The sequence below is a fragment of the Stegostoma tigrinum genome, chromosome 7, assembly GCF_030684315.1.
Source record: "Stegostoma tigrinum isolate sSteTig4 chromosome 7, sSteTig4.hap1, whole genome shotgun sequence".
NCBI lineage: Eukaryota > Metazoa > Chordata > Chondrichthyes > Orectolobiformes > Stegostomatidae > Stegostoma > Stegostoma tigrinum.
In genome coordinates, this window is record NC_081360.1 from 7,657,495 (window position 1) to 7,675,303 (window position 17,809).

General features: G+C 42.7%; 1 protein-coding gene across 2 annotated transcripts in view; it reads left to right on the forward strand.

The window, feature by feature from the left end:
• The window catches only part of bmpr2b (bone morphogenetic protein receptor, type II b (serine/threonine kinase)), a 302,395-nt gene that overhangs the window by 258,559 nt on the left and 26,027 nt on the right, over positions 1-17,809 (forward strand). For both annotated transcript variants that reach the window (XM_048533673.2, XM_059647027.1), the window contains 2 exons: positions 6,063-6,154; positions 8,200-8,430. In XM_048533673.2, coding sequence (XP_048389630.1) covers positions 6,063-6,154; positions 8,200-8,430 — 323 coding nt within the window. The remainder of the gene's footprint in view (positions 1-6,062; positions 6,155-8,199; positions 8,431-17,809) is intronic.

The window sequence follows — 17,809 nt, forward strand, 5'->3', positions numbered from 1 at the left end:
AGTCACAGGCTTCCGGTTCGAAAAGCAACCATGAACTGCCACCCTGTGACTCCTACCTTCAAGCTAATTTTGTATCCAGATTAGCTAGCTCCCCCGGATCCCATGTGATCTAACCTTACTAACCAATCTACCATATGAAACCTTGTCAAATGCTTTGCTGAAGTCCAAACAGACAATATCCACTGCTCTACCTTTGTGTATTTTCTTTATCACCTCTTCAGAAGTTAGTGAGACGTGATTTCCCATGTGCAGAGCCATGTTGACTATTCCTAATCAGTCCTTGTTTTTCCAAATGCATGTAAATACTGTCCCTCAGAATCCCTTCCACCAAATTACCCACCACTGACTTAAGGTTCACCAGTCTGTAGTTTCCTGGCTTTTCCTTATAGCCTTTCTTAAATAATGGCACCACTTTAGTCAACCTTCAGACCCCTCACCCATGGCTGTTGATGAAACTAGTATCTCAGCAATGTCTTAGCATGTTTCACACAAAGATGTGGGAAATCCATGATCAGATTTTGGGGTTATATCTACTTTTTTATGTATTTTAAGACCACTAGCACCTCCTCTCCTGTAAATATGAACACTTTTCACAACATCGCTATTTATTTCCATAAATTCCCTTGCTTCTGTGTCCTTATCCACAATAAATACTGATGCAAAATATTTGTTTAGTATCTTCCCCCATCTCCTGTAGTTCCACACATAAACAGCTATGTTGATCTTTAAGGGGTCCTATTCTCTCCTTAGTTACTCTTATACCCTTAAGGCACTTACACAATCTCTTTGGATTCTCCTTAACTATTTGCCAAAACTATCTCATGTCCCCTCCTTGACCTCCTGATTTCCCTCTTAAGTATACTCCTACTGCACGTATACTCCTCCAGGTATTCACCTGTTCCCAGCTGTCTATATCTGACATACACCTCTTTTGTTTTCTTGACCACAGCCTCAGTTTCTCTAGGCATCCAGCATTCCCTACACCTACCAGTCTTGCCCTTCACACTAATAGGAACATACTGTCTCTGAATTCTTGTCTCATTTTTAAAGGCTTCCTGCTTCCCAACTGTGAATAGCCACCTCCAGTCAACTTTTGAAAGTTCCTGTCTAATACTGTCTAGTATTGTATTTTCTCTAGTCGGTACATCCACGTATTGAATAAGGAGGTTTTCTTGAACACGCTAAACAAATTTCTTCCTTAAAGCCCCTAACACTGTGACAGTCCCAGTCAATTATTTGGAAAATTAAAATCTCCAACCATTACAATCCTATACTTCTTAACAGATATCTGGGTTCTCCTTACATATTTGCTTCTCAATTTCCTGCTGACTTGGGGGAACCTACAGTACAATCCCAACAAAGTGATTATCCCTTTCTTATTTCTCAGTTTTATCCATATAACCTCACTAGACGATCTTTCAGGAATATCCTAACTAAGTCATAATGTTATCCCTAACCAAAAACACCAATCTCCCTCCTTTCACGGCTCTTTCTATCCATATAGCATCTATACCTCAGAACATTGAGCTGCCAGTCCTGTCCATCCCTGAGTCACATTTCTGTGATAGCTATGAAATCCCTGTCCCATTTCCTGAACCATGCCCTCACCAGGGCAGCGGAGCTCCTGACCTCGTTATGGCCTTCGTTCAAGCCTGGATAAAAGAGCTGAATTCAAGAGGTAAGGTGAGAGTGACAACTGTTGACATCAAGGCTGCATCTTACTGAGTGTGACATCAAGGAGCCGTAGCAAAACTGGAATCAATAGGTACGGGGGCGGGGGGGGGGGGGGGGGGGGGCGGGGGGGGGGGCCGCCCAGTGGTGGTGGTGGTGGTGTGATGGTTGTGGCAGCGGCGGTAAACTCTCCGGTGGTTGGAGTTATACCTGATGCATAGGAAGATGGTCGTGACACTTGGAGGTTAGTCATCTCAGCTCTAGGACACCTCTGTAGGAGTTGCTCAGGGTAGTGTCCTAGGCCCAACCATCCTCAGCTGCTTCATCAATAACATCCCTTTATCATAAATTCAGAAGTGGGAAATTTGCTGAGATTGCACAATGTTCAGCACCATTTGCAACTCCTCAGATACTTTGTCAGCCCATGTTCAAATGCAACAAGATCTGAACAATATCCAGGCTTGGGCTGACAAGTGACAAGTAACATTTGTGCCACACAAATGCCAGGCTATGATCATAAGAAACAATGTAACTTGACATTCAATGGCATTACCATCACTTAATCCTCAACTATCAAAATCATAGGAGTTATCATTGGCCAGAAACTAAACTGGACTCACCACATAAACATAATGGCTACAAGGGCAGGTCAGAGACTAGGAGAACTGTGGCGAGTAACTCACCTCCTGACTCCCCGTAGCCTGTCCACCATCTACAAGGCACAAGTCAGGGAGATGATGAAATATTCCCCACCTGCCTGGATGAGTGAAGCCCCAACAACAGATAAGAAGCCTGACACTATCCAGGACAAAGCAGTGCACTTGACTAGCACATCCAGAAGCATCTGCTCACTCCACCGCTGGCATTCAGCAGCAGCAGTGCACACTATCTACAAGATGCACTGTGGAAATTCACCAGAGATCCTCAGACAGCACTTTTGAAACTCATGACCACTGCCATCTAGAATGACAAGAGCTGCCAATACGTGGGAACACCACCAACTTCACGTTCCCCTCCAAGCCTGTAACTATGCTGACTTGAAAAATTTTTACCATTCCTTCACTGTCACTGGGTCAAAAGCCTGGAATTTCCTCTCTAATGGCATTGTGGGTCAGCCCACAGCAGCCGTTCAAGGAGGCAACTCACCACCACCATCTCAAGGGCAACCAGGGATGGGCAATAAAGGCTGGTTAGTCCACATCCTACAAATGACTTAAAAAAAATTCCTGTTCCTTACGGTGCCTCTTGCATCGAAGTAAATGCAGTTTAATTCATCAGTCTTATCTCATTGTCTGCCAAACACTTGACGTCTTAACTATTTGACCTGCTCCCTTTATCTTCTGTACCAACCTCAGCCTTTTCTCTTCTCTCGTTATCACCAGTTGCATTAGAAAATCTTGGAGCATGAATATTGATCCTCTTCCAATTCAGGCAGAATCAGTTCCTCTTAAACAAGCCTCAAACCCGAAGAGATCTCAATGGTTTGAAAATATAAATCCTTGCCCCTTGCACCATCCCCTCAGCCATGCATTGATCTACTCTATCCTCCTAATCTTACTGTCACTAGCACGTGGCATGACTAGTAGTCCAGTTATTACTACCCCTGAAGGCCTGCTTTTTAACCACTGCTCAGTTTCCTGTGTTCTCTCTGCAAACCTCATACCATTCCCTACCTATGTGACTGGCATCAATGTGTACAACAACCTCCTGCTGGTCACTGTCCCCTTTCAGAACATTCTGCACTCCGAGACAACCTTGATCCAGGCTCCAGGAAAGCCATACACTGTTATCATGACTCGCTGACAGCTGCAGAAATGGCATGCCCCAAACTAGAGAGTCCCCTATTACAATTGATTGCTTGGAACCTAACATACCCCTCATTACAGTAGAACCAGTCACAGTACCAGAAACCTAGCTATCTATTCTCACCTAACAGGTCACCCCTTCCACAGAATCCAAAACGCATATGTACTTGAGACGGACATAGCCACAGGAGACTCCTGCAACACTTGCTATCTCTCCTACCAGACAACCTTCCACCTGACTCTATCTGTGGTTTTTCTACCTTCCTGAAATTGTCATCCATCACATCCCCTTGCTCTTGTAAACTCCTCATTGTTGCTGTAAAAATCTGTGGTTTGCTACTGGTTTGTTCTTCAGGAAAGAAAGTCTACCATTCTTATTTGGTCTATCCTGTGTGTGGCTCCAGACAGACAGTAACGTGTGTTGATTCTTAGCTGCCCCTTGAACAAGGCCTAATGAATCTCTCAGTTCAAGGCCAATTGGGATGGGCAACAAACATTAACCTTGCCAGTGATACTGACATCCCGTGAAAGAATAAAGACAAGAAAACTGTAATTTAGTTCTTCATGAAGAGTGTTTATTTCAGCTAGGGGAGGAGAGGCACCACAACAATTGATCTTAACAGACCAGAGCTGTGGGGAAGATAGGTAGCCAGTGCTTTTCCTGCATTGTTTCATTTAGAAATCTGGTGAGGATATGAATAGGTCTCATTGAACTGCTCTCTATACTACAATACTTGGCCAACATTATCTCAGATGGATGACTGATGGCATGAAACACCACCTAGGATGGATCAGTGATGCCCGTCAGCTTGCCAGAAAAAAGCCAGTTAGACCGTTTGTGTAAAATTGTCCAATACGGCCATCTGATGCTCCAGATGGCAGAACTTTCTGTCCCTGCCAACTGAAAGTGGAATAGGAGCTGACAAAAATGCACAGAAGTTTCCCTGGCAGCAGTTTGGAATAAGTCTGGTTAACACTTTTTTCTATATTTCCAGCATTTGCAATTTATTGCTTTCTCTGATTATTATTCTTGACTCGATGTAGCATGTTTGAGAATACTATTATTGGTGACATGTTTCTGCGGTGGGTTATGTCAGAAATCACATGACATAAGGTTATAGTGCAACAAGTTTATTTGAAAGCAGAAGCTTTCGGATTCTCAGTCCTTGTAGAGGTGTTAGTGAGAGAGGTGGTATCAGACACAGAATTTATAAGTAGAAGATCAAAAGGTTGCACCAATGATGTGGATGTATTAAATAAACCTAAGATACTGTTAAGTCTTCAATCAGCTAGAAGGTTTTAATTGATTAATATGTATATGTAAATCTCCAAATTCCTTGCAAGTCCCTGTCCTGTGAGAATGAATGTTAGTTGTGAGACCTTGTTTAGAATCTGTTTGTGTTTTGGTTTGGAGACAGACTGGTTTTATTCTTAAAGTAGGAATTTATAAAACACCATTGTCTATAAATTGTGTGCTTTTTGAACAAAATAGAATGTATCTTGGCGAATACAAAATTTACCCTGTGGAGTCAACAGTGTGTGTGTATGTGTGTGTGTGTGAGAGAGAGAGACAGAGTGTGGGGTGGGCGGGGCGGGGTTGGGGGAAGAGTGTGTGTGTGCTTGAGAGACTGTGTTTATGAGAGAGGGTCTGTGCGTGACAGTGTATAGTGTGGCGTATCACCTGGAATGTGACATGAACCCAAGATCCCAGTTGAGGCTGTTCTCATAGGTACTGAACTTGGCTATCAGCCTCTACTCAATGACTCTGCATTGTTGTGTATTCCTGTGAATCCTTATTTAGCCCTAAATGTTGCCACGTCAGGGACAATACTTCAATGCTGACTTTTCCACCTCTGGAATTTTGATTGAAGTCACTTTTGGCCGAGTGATATTTCTGATAACCGTATGATTTGAGCTGTGCCAGATCTTGGTGTTTGATGGCTCAGTGTAGATGCAGCTTTCCTTTGTATCTAACCTGTGCGGTGCTGTTTTGTTCTTGGAATTTTGACACTGGATATGTGAAATAGGAAGCATTCCCCTTTCAGGCATTAACATGCTCATCAAATTGGAATTGCTAGAAAACCTCAGCAGTTGTGGCAGCATTCAAGCTGTTCTGAAGAAGGGTCTAGACCTGAAACGTCAGCTTTCCTGCTCCTCTGATGCTGCTTGGCCTGCTGTGTTAATCCAGCTCTACACCTTGTTATCACAGTTCTTTGGTGTATTTGTTTAAATTAAATACCTTAAGTTTCTTAACTTGAGATGGACACCATTAAGTAGATTTCTTATTTTACCTGTATTCCAGAACTCATTTATCAATTTATTGATCCCACTATTATGGCAAAAACGTGTGCTTTTCTTAAAAATAACTAATTGATGCTGATGATCCCCACTGATACAACAATATTTGAATCAAAGAATTCCTGCAGATCTCTAACTGTGCAGCTGCGTATTTAGAATCTCCATAGTAGTGATATATTGTTAAAATAGTTTCTTATTATGCACCATTTACATCACAAACTACACGAAGGCAGAAGCTGTAAACTTGATGCATTCATCAGTTTCCATCATTGATGTTTCTTTAATCAGGGGACAGGAAGCATGGACTTCACAGCATGAACATGATGGAGGCTGCACCCTCTGAATCATTCCTGGATTTGGACAGTCTCAAGTTACTTGAGGTACGTAAATACCACTTTAAGCTTCTATACGTTCTAAAGAAGCATCTGTCTTTTATGGATCAAAGTCATGCATGTTATAAACTAACAGCTTATTCCAGCTTCGTGCATGGATAGCTGATTGCTATAGTGGCTACAACAAGCTGCTATGCTCATTGTTCTAATAAAATTAGTTGCCTATGCCATAGATAGAATGATAAGATAGAAGAGAAGCCCTCCTGAACTTGTACATCTGTCTAGCTTCCCGTTTCCCCTCACGCTGTCTTTGATCTCACCTTGTCTAAGATGCCACTTGTATTCTCTTGACCCAACTCTCACTAAACTGCTGACCACCCAACTTCCTTTCCTGGGTTCTGACCAAGGGTCACTGAACTTGAAACGTTAACTCTGTTTCTTTCTCTACAAGTGCTACCAGACCTGCTGAGTTTCTCCAGAATTTTTGTTTTGTTTCTCCCAGTCTCATGTTATCTGATACTGTAAATGATTTTCTCTCTGACTCTTATTCACCATTGTTTAAAATCTGCCATCTTCTCAAAAATCCATGACCACTTTGTCTTTGCCGTCTACCATTCCAAAATCTCTTTCCTCTCCACAGATCTTGATTGTCCTGTACTTTCCAGATGTGCGTCTTAACATTTTTGGAACTGTATGTTTGAATTCCTACAAGGGATTTCTGCTCCTTCTGCATTACAAAAATGACTGTCACCAGAGTCACATATTCTACGATTGTGATTGTCCCTCCTCATCCATCATGATCTACCTGCAGTCTTTGACACGGGTGACCCCACCATTCTCTAGTGCCCCTCCACTACTATGTAGCTGAATTGGCTCAATATTCATGCGCTTTCATTCCTTTCTATTAAGTCATTGCCAGAGGATCACTGCAATGGATTCTTTTACTGCTCCCGCACTGCAGCATGGGCCTTGACATCACTTGAGTTTGGAGATGCACCCCCTTGCTATTTGTCATTAACATTTCACCCATTGGCAATGCTACTTTAAAGCAGTGCTTCAGATTCCACATGTTCATTGACACCACTACCTCTATTAGCCCATCCACTGCATGTAAATCATCTGGCTGCTTGTCCCTTTCAGAGAATAAACTTCCTCCAGACAAAGCCTTTGTGTTTAGCCCCTGCTACATGCCATAACCAACTCTGTCTTCTCTTCTGGTTATTGTTTAAGGCTAAACTAGATTATTCTTAATCTTGCATTTGCCTCCGTGATGAACGTGCAACCACATATCCATTCTGTCGCTAAAAATACTTTGACTTGCCTGACTTTGCCCCATCTCAGCTCATTTGTTGCTGAAAGTCAGCTGTGATTAGCTGCCTCTTGATTCGATTATTCTAAAAAAAAACCCTGAGCGTTTTGACATCTTCCACTCTCTTTAAGATTGTTAAAAGCTTTGTTGACAGATGCTAACTTCTACCAAGTACTATTCGGTCTTGCGCTCACAAAGTTACATTTCTGCTAGTTAAGCAACATTTCAAAGTTAAAATTAGAATTCTTGTTTTCAAACCCCTATTTGCTCTAACCCCTCTTTTTCTCTGTAACATTCTCCACCTCTACGAATAAACTGCATAATATGGTGCATTATATATCCCCACTTTTGATTACAGTTGGTGGATGTGCTTCAGCCCCCACCACAGATATTTTACTACTTTAAGATACTATATAAGTGCAAGCTGTTATTGAACCAGCAAAGGCACACAACACTGCAGCATGGGCCTTGACATCACTTGAGTTGGAAGTGAAAACAATCCACTAATGGTAGTTCAGTTGGCTGTGCTCTGGTGTATATGAACAGTTCAGGGGACAGGTCTGGTGTATGGGGACAAATCTGGTGTAGATGTGACGTCTACAATCTACTAAACTGCCCACATGTGATGTATAGCAATTTTGGTAAGTTACCCATTAGTTATTGCTAGCTTTTGAATCAAAGCATTAAATTGATCCCACATCATTCTTCAGCAAGGTTTTTGGTAGGGGTTTGAAAAGTCAGAGAACTTATAATGAAATAAGTGTTCAATTATTTTCATATCCAGGTGATTGGCCGCGGTCGCTATGGTGCAGTATATAAAGGGTCATTGAATGAGCGTCCTGTTGCTGTGAAAATCTTCAGTGCCTCAAACCGTCAGAACTACATCAATGAAAGAGACATATACAGGCTCCCGCTGATGGAGCATGAGAACATAGCGCGCTTCATAGTTGGTGAGGAAAGAATATCGAGTGACGGCAGAACGGAGTATATGTTGGTGATGGAGTACTATCCCAATGTAAGTCTTCTAGATGGCTGTTGTGGGAAGATCTGAGTAATCAAACCTTCAAGATAATTCAGAGCATTTACTAATGCCAGTGGGAGTGCTGAACATGTGAAACCTGTGTTCTACGGTGGAACTCACATTAATGGATTTGGTCTATTTACATATAATAATATATTCCAGGTATTTGAGGCACCCAAGATTTTGGATCATCAGCATAATATAGAAAAATACACAGCATAAATAATAGGTACTGAGGGTGCCTGATTCTTGGCTGTGTTATTTTATGAGGTCCTGTTGGACCGCGCACTAAAGAGCTTTGAAAAGTTTGCTATTGGGAAAATTCTGACTATCCTAATGTATGTGCTGTTGTCGGGTGCACATTTTCAGTAGTATCTGCTGACAGGGAATGAGTTCCACTACAATGGACTTCTTGGAAAAATTCATATTTTCAAAAATATTAATGTGTCTATGATAGAATCTCTACAGTGCTGTTTGAGGCAATGTGGCATTCGAAGAGCATGCATTGCAGACCCACCCACCCCCATCGCTGTAACCTCACATTCACCATGGCTAATCTACCTAGCTTGCACATTCCTGAACACTATGTGGCAATTTAGCACAGAAAATCCACCTAACATTTTTGTCTTTGAGACTGAGGGAGGAAACCGAAGCACCCAGTTGAAACCCCTGCAGACACAGGGAGAATGTGCACATTCCAGACAGACAGTCACCCAAGGCTAGAATTTAACATAAGTCCCCAGTGCTGTGAGGCAGCAGGGATAGCCATTGAGCTATCATGTTGTTCACAATGTATGTGAGTGTCATGCATACCTACGCTCAGCAGTGTTATGCAATTATCATCTCCAACAAGAAAGACTGTAACCATTCCCGTTTACATTCATTGGCATTACCATTGCAAATGCCTACTATCAACATTCTGGAGGATATCACTGACTACACCCGCTATTTAAACACGTATGTCTCCAAGAGCAGATCAGAGGCTAGAACCCCGTAACAAGTAACTCATCACCTGTCTGCCCAGTGTCTGTCCACCACCTACAAGAGACAAGTCAGGAGTGCGATGCATTATTCCCCAAATGCTTAGAAGGGTGCAGCTTCCATGACACGTGAGAGACCATTCAGGAGAAAGCAGCCTGCTTAATTGGCATCCCATCTACCACCTCAAACATTCTCTACCTCCACCACCATGCATAGTAGCAGCAGTGTATACCATCTATGTGATGAACTGCAGCAATACATTCAACCTCTTTTGACAGCACCTTCTAATCCTGTAACCTTTACCGCCGGGAGGAAGGGCAGCTAATACATCATAACAATGCAACAAGTCCTCTTCCAAGTCACCATCCTGAAACTGTATTATGGTTCCTCCACTGTTCAAGAAATGGCTCAAGACCATTTTCTCCAAGTTGATTGGGGATAGGCAATAACTGTTGTCTTGGCCACTGTCCATGTCCTGCAAATGAATGAAAATAATACATATATATGATAGGTATTTCTTTCAAATACAAATTATTTATTGTCTTTGTCATTCAACCTTATGTATATCAGAGTTTGAAGATAAGAAAATTTAGCTAACTTTAATACTGAATTATGAGAACTATCCAACAAGATAATTATAAATTCTGTAGTCCCTGCACTAGGCAGATATTTTCAGCTGCATAACAGAGTATAGGTGGTGCAGATCTGTACTGGAATGCTGTTCTCATGTCTGTGAGTCTGTTGCTTTATAGTATTGGGAGACAATACTAGAGTCTGCAGGTCTGTTGCTGTAAATTACTGGGATATAATATTGCTTTTTGAAGGGGATCTGTCACTATATAATATTAGGCTGCATTACAGGTATATGTGGTTGCATCATTATATAACACTGAGGTACAGTATTAGTGTCTGTGTACCTGTCACTATAACACTTGCGTACTTGCATTTGTGTGTCACTCACGATAAAGTACGAGGGCATGGGACTGGTGTCTGCAGATCTGTCATTAATGGGCCAACAGCATTAGCAGAATTATTCTCTGACACAATCTGTAGTCTCATGGCCTGGCATATTCCTCCACTCTACCATTACTATCAAGCCAGGTTCAATGAAGGTTGTAGAAGGGCATACCAAAAAAATGAGGTATCAACCTGGTGAAGCTACGAAACAGCATTGACAGCTAAGAGAGACAAGGCTAAGCAATCCCACAACAAATAGATCGGAGGCTACAAGAGTGAGTCAACAGCTAGGAATACTACAGTGATTAATTTGCCTCCTGACTCCCCAAAATCTGGCCACCATTTACAAGGATCAAGTCAGGAATGTGGTGGAATACTCCCCACTTGCCTGTATGAGTGCAGATCCAACAACACTTGAACTTGATACTATCCATGAAAAAACAGCTACTTGATTGGCATCCTATCCACAAATATTCAATCCCTCCACCACCAACACTCAGGAGCAATTGTGTGTACCATTTATCAAATTCCCTGCTTCTGAAACAGTCCCTTCCAAGTCAACAACCACTGCCATCTAGAAGGGCAAGGGCAGCAGATACATAAGAATGCCACCACCTGCACGTTCCCTCCAAGCCACTCACCATTGTGACTTGGAATATACTGTCGTTGGGTCAAAATCCAGGATTTTCCTCCCCCATAGCATGGTGGGTCTACCTGCAGCATTTCAAGAAGGCAGCTTACCACCACCTTTTCAACAGCATCCAGGGATGGGCAATAAATGATTGTTCAGCCAGTAATATTTACATCTTCTAAATGAATTTTATAAAGAACAAAAGCTACTGATGTTGACATTGGGTGCCTGAAATAGACTAGCACTGACAGCGCTCACATATTTGGACTTGAATGAGGTGGAGAGAAACCTAATCCCAATTTCTATCCATGGTGGAAACTTATCTGCTTGCAATTATATAGCGATAATTTCCTTAGCGAAAGAACACACCAGGTGAGGTAATACACAGGAAGAAACTTTTAACACTGACAAAATAGGCTGATTTGTCTACTTTAACAGTTACTTCCAATCATTATGTGCCAAATGCTTGTTGGCCAGTGAGCGACATCCTGTTGCCCAATGAGTTGCAACAGGACTTGCAGCAGTCTGTTTACTAAGTAAATTATATCTAAAAATGCACTGTCATGATCATAAAAAGAACTCTTAACCATGACTACAGAAGCAACTCCAATTTTACACAGTGCAGAATCAATCCTGGTGTCCTACGGCAGTGCAATCTCCAGGATAGATTGATGTGGAATTACCAAAACATTTCATTCTGGACATCCTGGTGTTAGTAAACACCGTGCTCTCAGGTGAGAAGAAATAATTGATCTGTGGAGCCTACTGGTTGAGCAACTGAGTGTTGTTTTAATCTATAAATTAATAGCACCCCCTGTAGAGGATTTAACTTTACTACACCAAAAGAATTTTGAAATTCAGTGGAATTGAGTTTGTGAACATTGAAAGTGGCATGCAGTATAATTCACGTAAAGATGTCAGTGTCCATGTGTATGCAACGACCTCAGACTAGGAAGTAGCATCGTTGGAATTGTTCAGACTGTTACAGCTGTGAACAAAAAGAGGTCATGAGACCATAAAACACAGAAGCTGAAGTAACTCATTGAGTCCGCTGAGTCTGCTGTACTGTTCAAGGCTGATCTGGTACTCTTTGACTCCACTTCCCTGACATTTTCCTTTGATTCCATAACTTTTTAAAAATCTGTCCATTTCAGCCTTGAATATATTTATTGACTCAGCGTCAACAGCCCTCTGTGGTAAAGAATTCCACACATTCAAGACCCTCTGAGGAAGAAGTTCCTCCTCTTTTCTGTCTTAAATGTTCACCCCCTTACATTGAGATGATGGCCCCTTAAAGACTATCCCACAAGGGGAAACAACCTATCTGCCTGTCAAGTCCAAGAATCTTGTAAATTTCAGTAATGTCGTTAGCCCAATATCTGCATTTTGATCACTGACTGCTGCCTAAATTTATCTATTAAACATCACTTTCTTGTTGCCTAATCTCCCTCTGCTTGAGGTGATTCCTGGCAAAGCTATTGAATAGCTACAGTGAGAAGCAAAAAAATGGGCCAAGGCTTCTGACCCAATTCAATTACTGTTGCTGCTACACATGTTTGGTCTAGACACTAGTTAAAGATAGAATTGGGGCTTTGTTTGACATTTCAAGTGTTAGCTCAGATTGGCTACCAAGGTGATGCAGTGCATCCGTGCCACACCCTAATCAGGAGTGTGGGAAAATTAGATAGGGTAGTTCTCCCAAAGTGTGGTATGCAGAATTAGCGAGGATTATTCTGTAAACCAGCTCAGTTCCAAGATCTGACTCATTTATTTGGAACAAGTTCATTAACAATCCACTGGTTAAATTGCCTCTTCTTCATTTGTCTTTTGGATGAGAAAATAAGGCCCCACTAGCCTGCTTAGGTGGATATTACATGGCACTATTTTGAAGAGCACGGGAGGCAGCTTTGCAGTCTTGGGCAATACTCATCTTAATGTCTCAGAAAATAATAGTTATCACATTGCTGTTTGTGGGAGTTGGCTAAACTCAAACTGGCAGTTGCATTTCCTAGGTTATAACAAAGACTTGAGGTATTTACTATTCATTAAGGTACCGAGGTAAAGTATATCTTAATGTATGAATCAGGATCAGCAGTAGGCAATTTGACTCCTTAAGCCTGCTGCATCATGCAATAGCTCATTTAGTTATCTGACTGTGGCCTCACATTTATGCCCACCTCCCCAGTAACATTGGGCACCCTTTTTAGTTAGAATCTATCTGCCTTTACTTTAGAAATATTCAATCACTCTGCCTCCACCGTTCACTGAGGAAGAGGGTTCCAAAGGTGCTAGACCTTCTTGACAGAAAAAAACTCCTAAAAAATTGTATCTTTCCTCCTCTACCTCATCCCAAAACCAACCCAGTTCGTCCCCGTCTCCCTAACCTGTCCTTTCACCCACCTATCCCCTCCTCCCACCTCAAGCCCCACCCCCATCTCCTGCCTACCAACCTCATCCAGCCCCCTTGACCTGTCCATCCTCCCTGGACTGACCTATCTCCTCCCTAACTCCCCACCTATACTCACCTTTACTGGCTCCATGCCCGCCTCTTTGACCTGTCTGTCTCCTCTCCACCTATCATCTCCTCTATCCATCTTCTATCCGCCTCTCCCTCTCTCCCTATTTATTTCTGAACCTCCTTCCCCTCCCCGATTTCTGAAGGGTCTAAGCCCGAAATGTCAGCCTTCCTGTTCCTCTGATGCTGCTTGGCCTGCTGTGTTCATCCAGCTCTACACCTTGTTATCTCAGATTCTCCAGCATCTGCAGTTCTTACCATCTCCCGACCTGAAATGTCAACTTTCCCGCTCCTCTGATGCTGCCTGGCCTGCTGTGTTCCTCCAGCTCCACAATGTGTTATTTGAAATCTCACAAGCTTTCGGGGCATAACCCGTTTGTCAGGTGCAGTGAGAGAGTATAGCACACAGACCAAGAGTTTATAAGCAGAGAGATCAAGGGCAGAGAGGTCAAAAGATGAGGTAACTGGTGTGAGTGCAGTGTCAGATAATAAGTCACTGCAGGTGACTAAGAGTGTTAGATGATGAGTAGCGTGTCAACAGCAGAATAACCAGTGAAGGGATGACCTATAGTCCAATTTAGTGAGGCAAAGAGAGAAGTTTTTTTGTGGGATGTGGACTTTGCTGGCTGGCCAGCATTTCTTGCCCATCCCTAATTGCCCTTGAGAAGGTGGTGGTGAGCTGCCTTATTGAACCACTGCAGTCCTCCTGCTGTGGATTGACCCACAATGCTATTAGGGAAGGAATTCCAGGATTTTGACCCAGCAACAATGAAGGTGAAGATATATTTCCAAGTTGGGATGGTGAGTGGCTTGGTGGGGAACTTGGAGGTGATGGTGTTCTCATATGTCTGATGCCCTTGTCCTTCTAGATGGAAATGTTTGTGGGTTTGGAAGGTGCCGTCTGATGATCTTTGGCGAATTTCTGCCGTGCATCTTGTAGATAGTACACACTGCTGCCATTAACCATCTGTAGTGGAGGGAGTGAATGCTTGTGGGTGTGGTGCCAATCAAGCAGGCTGTTTTGTCCTGGATGGTGTCAAGCTTCTTACATGTTGATGAAGCTGCACTCATCCAGGCAAGGGAGAGTGTTCTGTCACGCTCCTGACTTGTGCCTTGTAGATGGTGGACAGGCTTTTAAGAGTCAGGAGGTGAGTTACTTGCTGTGGTACTCCTAGCTTATGGCCTGCTTTTATAGCCACTGTGGTAATGTGGTGAGTCCAGTTGAGTTTCTGGTCAATGGTAACTCCCAGGATGTTGATAGTGGGGGTTAAGTGATGGTAACACCATTGAATGCCAAGGGACGGTGGTTAGATTGTCTGCTATTGGTGTTGGTCATAGCCTGCATTTGCGCAAATGTCATTTATCAGTTGTCAGTCCAAGCCTGGATATAGTCCAGATCATGTTGCATGTGAATATGGACTGTTTCAGTATCTGAGCAGTTACAAATGGTGCTGAGCATTGTGCAGTTATCGGCGAACATCCCCATTTCTGACCTTACGTTGGAGGGAAGGTCTTTTGTGAAGCAGCTGAAGATGGTTGGGCTGAGGACAATACCCTGAGGAACTCCAACAGAGATGTCCTGGAGCTGAGATGATTGACTGCCAACAACCACGACCATCTTCCCATGCGTCAAGTATTTCTCCAACCACGGAGAGTTTGCCCCTGCACCCCATTGATTAGGGCTTCTTGAGCCACACTTGGTCGAATGCAGCTGTCACTCTCACCTCACCCCTGAAATTCAGCTCTTTTGTCCATGTTTGATCCAAGGCTCTAATGAGGACAGGAGCTGAGTGACCCTGGCGGAACCCAAACTGGGCTCAGATATTTCTGAGCAGGTGCTGTTTGATAGCACTGTTGATGACACCTTCCATCACTTTACTGGTGATTGAATGTAGATTGATGGGGCGGTAATTGGCAGGGTTGGATTTGTCCTGCTTTATGTATACAGGACATACTTGGGCAATTTTCCACATTGTTGGGTAGATACCAGTGTTGTAACTGTACTGGAACAGCTTGGCTAGAGGAGCGGCAAGTTCTGGAACACAAGTCTATTGCCGGAATGTTGGCAGAACACGTACTATTTGCAGTATCCACTGTCTCCAGCCATTTCTTGATATTACGTGGAGTGAATTGAATTGGCAGAGAACTGGTATCTGTAATGCTGGGGATCACTGGAGGAGGACAAGATGGATCATCCACACATTCATAATTACAAAAAATTAAAAATAAGTTAGTTTTGGAGACAAACTAAATGACTGGAGTTGTATCCAAATTCAAAATGGTACAAACTAATTAAGGTAGAGAGATCGTAACAATTTTTCAAGGTAATGCTGTCAAAACAGGACAGTAAGGAAGATTTTATATATTTAGAACAGTGTGGTGGGGTCACCTGTATTATGACTTTGTCTTATATAATAAAGGCTGTGTTTGGCAATTCTGCATTGCTGTGTATCTCAAAGTCCACCTTGGAGGACACTTACCTGAAGATCAGAGGGTGAATGTGGTTGACTGCTGAAGTGTTTTCTGACCAGGAGGGAACATTCTTGCCTAGTGATTGTTACGCGGTCTCCACTCATCGACTGTCATAACATGTACATTGTTTCACCAATACAGCATGCTTCAGGGCATCCTTGCCTGTGGCATGTCAGATAGACAACATTGACGGAGTCATATGAGTATCTGCCGTGTACGTTGTAGGTGGTGTTCCCACATGTAATGGTAGTATCCATGTCAATGATCTGACTTGTCTTGCAGAGGTTGTGTGGCAAGGTTGTGTGGTGTTGTGGTCGATGTTGCCCTGAAGGCTGGGTAGTTTGCTGTGAACAATGGTCTGTTTAAGGTTTGGCGGCTGTCTGAAGGTGAGAAGTGGATGCGTAGGGAAGATTTTGGTGAGATGCTCATTGTCATTGAAGATCTGTTGAAGGCTGCAAAGAACATGGCTAGTTTCTCTGCTCTGGGCAAATACTGGACAATGAAGTGTACTCTATTGGGTATCCATCTTCTGAGGAGGTCATTGCTGTTGCTGTTGTTCAGCTGTTGAAACTTTACTCACTGTCTAACATCATCTGACACTGCAGTCACACCAGTTGTATGATCTATTGATCTCTCTGGCCTTGACCTCTCCCTGCCGATAAACTCTTGAGTCTGTGTGCTCTACTCTCTCTCTCTCCCATCTGACAAAGGGGCTGTGCTCTGGAAGACTGCATGATTTCAAATAAACCTGTTGGACTATAGCCTGGTGTCGTGTGACTTCTGTCTCTGTCCACCCAAGTCCAAAACCGGCACCTCAACATTCTGAAGTTGTGTCCTCCACCTGGTGGCAGGCATTGGTCGGTGCAGGTAGTAATTTCTTTTTTAAGTAATATCCTGCCAAAGTGGATAAGTTCATATCTTTCTATGTTACACTCCATCGGCTTTTTCTCACTTGCTTAATCTACTTATATACTTAATTGCTCCCATGTAGTCATTCTCAGTTTTTAAAAATATTTTTCCTAAACTTGTACTTAGCATAGTAACACATTAAATAATAAAATGTTTATAGTAGAAATTGGCAGTAAAGATGAGAGATTTACCAAATGTGGGTTCGGATAAATTTCCAATCTTTCCTGCCACTGTCATATTTCAATAACACATCTTTTGGCTTTTAATGACAAACACAATTAAATGCTTTTCATTATCTATGATACATATGTAAACATTCCTGAAGGAAAGATAAATGATGGCAGCACGGCGGCTCAGTGGTTAGCACTGCTGCCTCACAGTGCCAGGGAGCCGGATTCGATTCTACCTTTGGGTGACTGTGGGGGGTTTGTATATTCTCCCCATGTCTGTGTGGGTTTCCTCCCAGGTGCTCCAGTTTCCTGCCTCAGTCCAAAGTTGTGCAGGCTTGGTGGATTGGCCATGCTGAATTGCCCATAGTGTTCAGGGATGTGGAGATTAGATGGATTATATGGGAATGGATCAGTGAGGACTTGTTGGGCTAAAACCCTGTTTCCGCACTGTAGGGATTCTTTGATTCCTGTTTGCTTCTAGATGTTCATCAAAGATTGTCCTCTTCTTCTGACTCTAGTATATATAAGTATATATCTAAACTGAATTTTGCTACTTTCTACTTGAAGTATGTTTTTTTTTATGATTTTCAAAATTATTTCACTGAGATGATTCATTCAGCTTAGAGTTCTAGAATGATCATACTCCAGACCGATATTGGGACTGAATAACGAGCAAAAGAGAGACAATCAGACATGCTTCAAACGGAGAGAGGCATATGATAGAAGCCATGCATTGTT